The sequence below is a fragment of the Lactuca serriola genome, chromosome 8 (assembly GCF_051521515.1).
Source record: "Lactuca serriola cultivar US96UC23 chromosome 8, Lser_US96UC23_V15, whole genome shotgun sequence".
NCBI classification, from domain to species: Eukaryota; Viridiplantae; Streptophyta; class Magnoliopsida; order Asterales; family Asteraceae; genus Lactuca; species Lactuca serriola.
The window spans coordinates 263262283-263272115 of NC_136415.1; the positions used below are offsets into that span (position 1 = coordinate 263262283).

At 36.6% G+C, this 9833-nt stretch overlaps 1 protein-coding gene across 1 annotated transcript; it reads right to left on the minus strand.

The window, feature by feature from the left end:
* Positions 1-241: 241 nt before the first annotated feature.
* Positions 242-4043, minus strand: LOC145068069 (uncharacterized). The gene is made up of 2 exons (XM_079015059.1): positions 846-4043; positions 242-274 (listed from the first exon to the last, which is right to left on the minus strand). Exons 1-2 carry the CDS (start codon positions 4041-4043, stop codon positions 242-244), a joined length of 3231 nt encoding a protein of 1076 aa, XP_078871185.1.
* Positions 4044-9833: the final 5790 nt, after the last annotated feature.

Here is a 9833-nt window from a genome sequence, read left to right on the forward strand (position 1 = left end):
TTGTTTTTCCTTTTGTTAGGAAAACGTTCTTTCCTCATATACACCCACACCAAGTCACCATCTTGAAAGACACGTGGTTTCCTATGCTTGTTGGACTTCTGTTTGTACAACTCATTCACGGCTTCAATCTTCTCACGAACTTGTTGGTGTAGTTTCATCATAGCCTTCAACTTGTCATTAGCATCCTTGTGAACCAATTCATCCTTTGGCAATGGAATCAAATCCAAAGGCATGTAAGGATTCACACCATACACCACCTCAAAAGGAGAGTGACCTGTAGCATAAGTAGGAGAACGATTATAGGCAAATTCAGCATGTGCAAGTTTGATGTCCCAATCTTTTTGAGTTTTGCTAACCAACCCTCTCAACAAAGCACCCAAAGTTCTATTAGTCACCTCCGTTTGCCCATCCGTTTGTGGATGATGGGATGTACTAAAAAGTAACTTAGTACCGACTTTCCTCCACAAAGTGTTCCAAAAGTAACTTAGAAACTTGGAATCCCTATCAGAAACAATTGTTTTAGGAATACCATGCAAACGAACCACCTCTTTAAAGTACAAATCAGCCACGTTAGAGGCATCATTTGTTTTATGACATGGCACAAAGTGAGCCATTTTTGAAAACCTATCCACCACCACCATAATGGAATCCTTCCCCCTTTGAGTTCTAGGCAAAGCCATAATGAAATCCATGGACACATCTTCCCAAGGACGAATAGGAACCGGCAAAGGAGTGTAAACACCATGCTTGAAAGTTGTTTTTGCCATATGACATGTAACACACTTGCCCACTATGTTGGTTACATCCCCCAACATCTTCGGCCAAAAGAAATGTTCTTTAAGCACCTGCAAAGTTTTGGTAATGCCAAAATGACCAGCCAAACCACCGCCATGAGCTTCACGAATCAACAACTCCCGTATTGCATGTTTTGGGACACAAAGGCGATTGCCTTTGAATAGAAAGCCATCTTGAATCACAAATTCACCATTAGGACCACCTGCACATTTCAAAAACATATCTCCAAAGTCCATATCAGATTGATAATGGTCCTTTAGAGTTTCAAATCCCAAGAAACGAACATCCAAAGTCACCAACAACGAGTAACGCCTCGAGAGTGCATCAGCCACCACATTGCTTCTACCATCCTTGTATTTGCATGAGAAATGAAAGGATTGCAAGAACTCCACCCACTTTGCATGTCTTGTGCTCAACTTTTGTTGCCCATTGATGTACTTTAAGGATTCATGATCAGAATGCAAAATAAAATGATTTGCACGCAAATAATGACTCCAATGATCTAAAGCACGGACAATAGCATAAAACTCCTTATCATAAGTGCAATAATTCAAACGAGCACCACCCAACTTTTCAGAAAAATAAGCAATAGGACGTTTGGATTGGATCAAAACAGCCCCAATACCAACTCCACTTGCATCACACTCCACTTCAAATGGTTGAGAAAAATCAGGAAGAGCCAAAATAGGAGCATCACACAACAATGCCTTGAGTTTCTCAAATGCCTTTTGAGCTTCTTCTCCCCATGCAAAGACTCCTTTCTTCAAACAACCTGTTATGGGACTTGCAATGGTGCTAAAATCACGAACAAATCTTCTATAGAAAGAAGCAAGACCATGAAATGATCTAACTTCAGAAATATTAGTAGGAATAGGCCATGACTTGATTGCTTCAGTCTTGGATGGGTCCACGGACACGCCATTTCTTGACACCACAAAACCCAAAAATGCCACTTCTTCCACCAAAAACGAACATTTTTCTTGCTTCCCATAGAGTTTTTGAGCTCTAAGCGTCTCGAAAACCTGTTTTAAGTGCACCAAATGATCCTCCAAGCTCTTGCTATATACCAAGATATCATCAAGGTACACAACCACAAACCTGCCCAAAAAAGATTTTAGCACTTCATTCATTAGTCGCATGAAAGTGCTAGGTGCATTAGTTAGACCGAAAGGCATCATGGTCCATTCATACAAGCCATGTTTAGTTTTAAAGGCTGTTTTCCATTCATCCCCTTCACGCATACGAATTTGATGGTAACCACTTCTCAAATCAATTTTTGAGAACACAATAGAACCATGCAACTCGTCCAACAAATCATCAATTCTAGGAATAGGAAATCGGTATTTTATGGTGATGTTATTAACGGCCCTACTATCAACACACATCCTCCAAGAACCATCTTTTTTTGGAACCAACAAAACTGGAACAGCACAAGGACTTAGGCTTTCACGAACATAACCCATTTTCATGAGTTCATCAATTTGTTTTTGCAACTCTTTTGTCACCTCCGGATTACATCTATAGGCGGCTTTATTGGGCAAAGGAGCACCCGGAATAAGGTCAATTTGGTGTTCGATACCACGGATTGGAGGCAAACCCGGTGGTAATTCGCTTGGAAACACATCTTGAAACTCCAAAAGCAAATCAGCAATAGCGTTTTCTCCATGCACCATCTTCTCCACCTTTGCATGCTCTTTGGCCACAAGCATGTAGATAACATCACCTTTGTCAAGAACTTGCTCCACCTCCCTTTCACTAGCAAACATAGAAAGATTAGGTTTTTTTACTTGTTTAGAATTCATGGACCTTATGGCCGTTGGGGACATGGGTTTTAACACAATTTTTTTATTATTGTGTTTCAACTCATATTCATTGCTCCTCCCTCTATGTAACACGTCCCTATCAAATTGCCAAGGACGCCCCAACAAAATATGACATGCATCCATAGGAATAACATCACACAACACTTCATCTTCATAAGACCCCATAGTTAGACCAACTCTAACCTGTTTTGTCACCTTTATTTTGCTTCCATCATCCAACCAATGAAGAACATATGGTTTTGGGTGGTTTGTAGTAGACAAACCCAATTTGATCACCATTTCATTAGAAGCAACATTAGTACAACTTCCACCATCAATAATCAAACTACACCACTTGTTTCTAACCAAACATTTGGTGTGAAACAATTGGTCTCGTTGATCCATATCAGCCACGGTTTGAACCCCTTGAGTTTTAAGGGTTCTAAGCACCAAAACTGTATCATACACCGGTGCTTCATACTCTACCTCCTCCTCTTCTTCCTCTTCTTGTTGTGTATCATAAAAAATACCCGCCAACCTCTCTTCTTCCTCCAACTCTTCACGACATTCAATGGCCTCCCTTAAAGTCACCACCCTTTTGTTTGGACAAGCATTTTGGTAATGACCAAAACCTTGACACTTGAAACATCTAATTTTCGCCAAACTAGTTTCTTTGGTACCACTAGTAAGTTTAGGAGCAACGGGAACACTACTAGAACCAGAAGGAGTAGAAACAGAATTTTGTCTATTGCTAGACTCGGGCTTGGACCACGACTTTGACTTGGGACTTTCGAGACTTGAACTTGAACTCCCACCATAATGTGCTTTGGCCTGCCCCTCCAACTTCAAACACAAACCACAAAGAGTTCCAAAATCAGCATAAGGATATAACTCCACAACATTGGCAATGTTGTAGTTCAACCCTTTTAGAAAACGAGTCATTTTTTGTTCTTCAATTTCTTCAATACCCCCCATCAAGGACAACTTCTCAAATTCATCAATGTATTCTCCAACACTCATTTTTCCTTGCCTCAAATCAGCAATCTTCTTGTAAGTGGCAATTCTATGAGTAGAAGGAACATATCTCTTTCTTAGCTTTCGTTTTAGAGAAAGCCAAGAACAAATTTTTTCTTTGCCTTCACGGGTTCTCTTGGCCTTAAGCCCTTCAAACCACAATGAAGCACCACCACTTAGCTTGAGAATGGCATACTTGCAGCTTTTTTCATCATCCACTTCTTTGAACTCGAACATTCTTTCAATCTTCCTTTCCCACTCCAAGTAGCGTTTAGGATCAGTTCCACCAACAAATTCAGGCAATTCAGACACCTTGAATTCTTCCACAACCCTATGTTCACCACGGCGGGGTTGCCTTCGATTTCCACCTTCTTGGATGTTTCTTAATGCTTCACGAAGATTTTGTAGGAACTCCGGATCATCAAAATCCATTATGCGCTCTGATACCACTTATGATGCGTGTATGGGCTTGATTTGGTGAGTAGGGTAGTGTTTAGGTAAATTAAAAGAGAATAGTAACCACAAATGATATATGAATGGAAAGAAATGGATAGATTAGTAACAACTCAAGACCTATTAAGTTGTATACCGGTGAAAACAATCCAAGACCTATTGGATTGAGTTCGTATCAAGTCAAGAACACGTCCTAACAAGATAATTTGTGAATTATAACAATAATTCAAAGTGAACAAAAGGGTTCTTTGATTAAAAATTCGTCTATTACTTTTTCCATGCATAATTTGGCTTTATATGAAGCCTTTATTACAAATTTGGTGGTTACAAGCCAACCAACCAATTATTCATTAAAACTAGTAAATAGAAATTAAGGTAACTCTTGAAAGAACACAAAAAAAACGTCCATGAGACTTGTGAAAAAAAAAAACGGCTATGCTTCATTAAGGAGCCATAAGAAGCATTAAGGAGTCATCATAAGCATTAAAGTGTAACCCTAATCCACCAAAGAGTGTCAAAAACGGCTAGGAGGCTTTATGAAGCAAATAGTAACGTTTTTAGCACTTATGAAGCCTTAAAAATGTTGCCCTAGTCTTCATGCAACCCTAATTCAATTTGTGGGTTACCATGCACAACCCAACCATTGAGCCCAAACCACCTTCTAGCCCACTAGTAATCACTAATCCATCACATTTTGGGCTTTCATGATCCATGCATGGATCAGTTTCATTCTTGAGTTCCACAATAGAAGTCTATGCAATTTAGCATAGCATTAGGAGCATTGTTTCATTCTTGGTTTCCACATTGGAAGTCTACGCAATTTAGCAGAGCATTGATGAGCATTGTTTAATTGTTGAGTTCCACAATAGAAGTATTCTTTGCAATTTAGCAAAGCTTTTATGAGCATTGTTTAATTCTTGAGTTCCACAATAGAAGTCTATGCAATTTAAGCAAAGCTTTGATGAGCATTGTTTCATTATTGAGTTCCACATTTGAAGTCTATGCAATTTAGCAAAGTTATGATGAACATTGTTTAATTCTTGAGTTCCACAATAGAAGTAGTCTTCGTAATTTAGCAAAGCTTTGATTAGCATTGTTTAATTCTTGAGTTCCACAATTGATGTCTATGAAATTTAGCAAATCTTTGATTAGCATTCTTTAATACTTGAACTCCACAACTGAAGTCTATGCAGATGAAGCAATGCTATGATGAGCATTGTACAATTCTCGAGTTCCACAATAGAATTCTATGCAATTTAGCAAGGTTTTGATGAGCATTGTTTAATTCTCGAGTTCCACAATACAAGCAGTCTTTGCAATTTAGCAAAGCTTTGATGAGCATTGTTTAATTATTGAGTTCCACAATGAAAGTCTATGCAATTTAAGAAAACCTTTGATGAGAATTGTTTCATTCTATAGTTCCACATTAGAAATCTATGCAATTTAGCAAAGCTTTGACGAGCATTGTTTAATTCTAGAGTTCCACAATAGAAGTAGTCTTTGCAATTTAGCAAAGCTTTGAAGAGGATTGTTTAATTCTTGAGTTCCACAACAGAAGTTGCCTTTATGCGATTTAAGCAAAGCTTTGATGAGCATTGTTTCATTCTTGAGTTCAATAATTGAACTAGTCTTCACAATTTAGCAAAGCTTTGAGAAGCATTGTTTAATTCTTAAGTTCCACATTAGAAGTCTATGCAATTTTAGCAAAGCTTTGATGAGCATTGTTTCGTTCTTGAGTTCGACATTAGAAGTTTATGCAGTTTAGCAAAGCTATGGTGAACATTGTTTAATTCTTGAGTTCCACAATAGAAGTAGTCTTCGCAATTTAGCAAAGCTTTGATTAGCCTTGTTTAATTCTTGAGTTCCACAATTGATGTCTATGCAATTTAGCAAATCTTTGATTAGCATTGTTTAATACTTGAGCTCCACAACTAAAGTCTATGCAGTTGAAGCAATGCTTTGATAAGCATTGTACAATTCTCGAGTTCCACAATAGAAGTCTATGCAATTTAGCAAGGTTTTGATGAGCATTGTTTAATTCTCGAGTTCCACAATACAAGCAGTCTTCGTAATTTAGCAAAGCTTTGATGAGCATTTTTTAATTATTGAGTTCTACAATAAAAGTATACAATTTAAGAAAACCTTTGATGAGCATTGTTTCATTCTAGAGTTCCACATTAGAAATCTATGCAATTTAACAAAGCTTTGATGAGCATTGTTTCATTCTTGAGTTACACAATAGAAGTCTATGCAATTTAGTAGAGCATTGATGAGCATTGTTTAATTGTTGAGTTCCACAATAGAAGTATTCTTTGCAATTTAGCAAAGCTTTTATGAGCATTGTTTAATTCTTGAGTTCCACAATAGAAGTCTATCCAATTTAAGCAAAGCTTTGATGAGCATTGTTTCATTCTTGAGTTCCACATTTGAAGTCTATGCAATTTAGCAAAGTTATGATGAACATTGTTTAATTCTTGAGTTCCACAATAGAAGTAGTCTTCGCAATTTAGCAAAGCTTTGATTAGCATTGTTTAATTCTTGAGATCCACAATAGATGTCTATGCAATTTAGCATATCTTTGATTAGCATTGTTTAAAATTTGAGCTGCACAATTGAAGTCTATGCAGTTAAAACAATGTTTTGATGAGCTTTGTTTAATTCTTTATTTCCACAATAGATGTAGTGTTTTCAGTTTAGCAAAAAGCTTTGATGTGCAATGTTCAATTCATGAGTTCCACAATAGAAGTGTATGCAATTTAGCAAGGTTTTGATGAGCATTGTTTAACTCTTGAGTTCCACAATATAAGTACTCTTCGAAATTTTGCAAAGCTTTGATGAGCATTGTTTAATTCCTGAGCTCCACAATAAAAGTCTTTGCAATTTAAGTAAAGCTTTGATAAGCATTATTTCATTCTTGAGTTCCACATTAGAAGTCTATGTAATTTACCAAAGCTTAGATTAGCATTGTTTCATTCTTAAGTTCCACATTAGAAGTTTATGCAATTTAGCAAAGCTTTGATGAGCATCGTTAAATTCTTGAGTTCCATAATAGAAGTCTATGCAATTTAAGCAAAGCTTTGATGAGCATTGTTTGATTCTTTAGTTCCACAATAGAAGTCAATGCAATTTAAGCAAAGCTTTGATTAACATTGTTCGATTCTTGAGTTCCACAAAAGAAGTCTATGCAATTTAGCAAAGCTTTGATGAGCATTGTTTGATTCTTGAGTTCCACAATAAAAGTAGTCTTCGCCATTTAGCAATGCTTTGATGAGCATCGTTTAATTCTTGAGTTCCACAATAGAAGTCTATGCAATTTAAGCAAAGCTTTGATGAGCATTGTTTATTCTTGAGTTCCACAACTGAAGTCTATGCAGTTTAAGCAATGCTTTGATGAGATTTGTTTAATTCTTGATTTCCACAATAGATGTAGTGTTTTCAGTTTAGCAAAGCTTTGATGAGCATTGTTCAATTCTTGAGTTCCACAATAGAAGTTTATGCAATTTAGCAAGGTTTTGATGAACATTGTTTAATTCTTGAGTTCCACAATATAAGTTTCCTTTATGCAATTTAAGCAATGCTTTGATGAGCATTGTTTCATGTGACAACCCGAAATTTCCATTCTGAACAAACCATATCAAGCCAATAGAAGTTAGAACAGTTACAGAGAAATTTTCAGACTTTTCCGTATAAGTTTGAGTAATTCAGGGTTTACACTTCAAGAGTTATCAGGAGTGTGGATGCACTAGGGTTTTGTGCAACATTGTTATTCCAATACTCTATGATGTTCATTCCGGGAATAAAATATTTTCTACCAAAAATCTCAGGACTATAAATAGAAATCTGAACCATATTCGTTCATTAGTTACATTTCCAACTAGAGAAAAGCCATTTTCTCTCTCACGGATCTTTGGGTTTTCATCCCAAATCATGAGTACCTCTCTCTAGTAGTGTTATATAGCTTATAATGTGTTTATAACTTAGATTACATAGCTAAACAACTAGATTTAGGAGTTTACTCCCCAAGGTGTTCTTGTTGGGTTATGAGCATTCTAACACTCCTAAGTGTACATGCAACCCTAAATACCTTGGATCTATGTTTTCTCTATTATACATACAAATATGAACATCCAAGGTATTATCCTAATCTAGCATATAAAATAATGAATATAACAAGATAGAATACATACCTCTTTCATGTAGAAAGTCTTCATGAAGCATGAATGCCAAGTGCCCCAAGTGTGACACCTCAAATGGTTCACACAACACCAAATACACTTGGAATAACTTGAGAGAATTCTACAACTCATGAAATCAGCTAGCCCTCTCTAGATGATACTAGTTGCCGATTTTGTCATGAATAAGATCTTTATATAGTGTTACAATTAGGGTAAACCCTAATTGTCATGACTTTCCATTTCCTTGGATCCATGGGTTCAAATACACCATGGAGCATCCATGGACCATCCTATGGGTTTTAGCCCAACTTGATTATCCATGGAGCATTAGCCCACTATACAAGTATGGATGATTTACACAATCAACCCATATATTTAATTAGTCTTCTTTTGATCACTTAATTAATCCTAGATTAATTCTTGATCAATACTAATTAAATAATCTTATTATTCTTACTATTAATATGCTAGAACTTATAATATATTAATAACCATAAGTGTCTTATTTCTCTCATTATAGTCTATCCAAGTGCATGATGTCATGCAACCCAAATGGACCATGCCGGGTCGGGTCAAGTCTTACCAATTATAGTTATGGACTTAGACATTAATCCAACAGTCTCCCACTTGGATAAGTCTAAAACTATTATTGCGTATGACTTCAGGAACCAACTGGAAATCGTAGCTCTCAAAAGCTTCTGTCGAACTCTGACCTTGTCGATGAACTCTGACCTTGTCGATGAACTCTGACCTTTGTCAATGACTTGTCCATTAGATAAGGGATCATATATTCCTCCATTCTAGATATCATATGAACTGAGACATGGATTATAATCATTCTCTCTGTCCATTTGTTGTTTCCCGATTTCCGATTTATGATGACTGACTAATTGAACAAATCAAATCAGTCCTGGCTCGGCCGAGCACTTCCATTTGTCATCATCAAATCATCGAGGGGCCCACAGATATCGCTTTTATCCCGAAGGTAAAAAGGAATGGATAAACTTCGACTCATATGGCTTGTTCTACTACTTGTTGAATCATACCCAAAGATACGTTTTATAGCACCGAGTTACCAAATGCGTTTTTGTGTAATCAATGTACTATCAACTCATAGTAACAACTCATATCTCTAGGTTTGAAGAATATAAGATATTATCGTCTCATGATCACTCGTGATAAAATCCATGAAGTGATTCCAATGAGCGCGGGTTGAATCCAATACTCAGAACTTATGAGCACTCATGAGTGTTGTAGCCCTTTGTCCAACACCTTAGACCTCTACAAGCCAACCCATGACAGTCTTAACTCATATCTACTTCCAACATATGACCAACTGTGGATGGTTTGAATAACTTAGTCATTCCGGAAGAATAACCCAGTTTATTCGGGAAGTCAAAACGTGCAAAGTGAAACACAATAATAATTGAATCCAATATTGTATCAAAACCTATGAACATAAATAAAACACCTTTTATTTATCACCATATGATTACACATTATTTATTGTATACTGTTTCAGCTATCAACTTTATTCTTGAATTTAAAACAATAGTTGTCCCATGCTCCAAGCATATACACTATGTTTTCTAAA

Excerpts from the sequence above, each read along its gene's own strand:
- LOC145068069 (XM_079015059.1), bottom strand. The coding sequence starts at position 4,043 with ATGGATTTTGATGATCCGGAGTTCCTACAAAATCTTCGTGAAGCATTA. Across the intron at positions 275-845 it reads GCATTACCAAAACTTTGCAG|GTCACTCTCCTTTTGAGGTG; the intron begins GTGCTTAAAGAA and ends CTTATGCTACAG.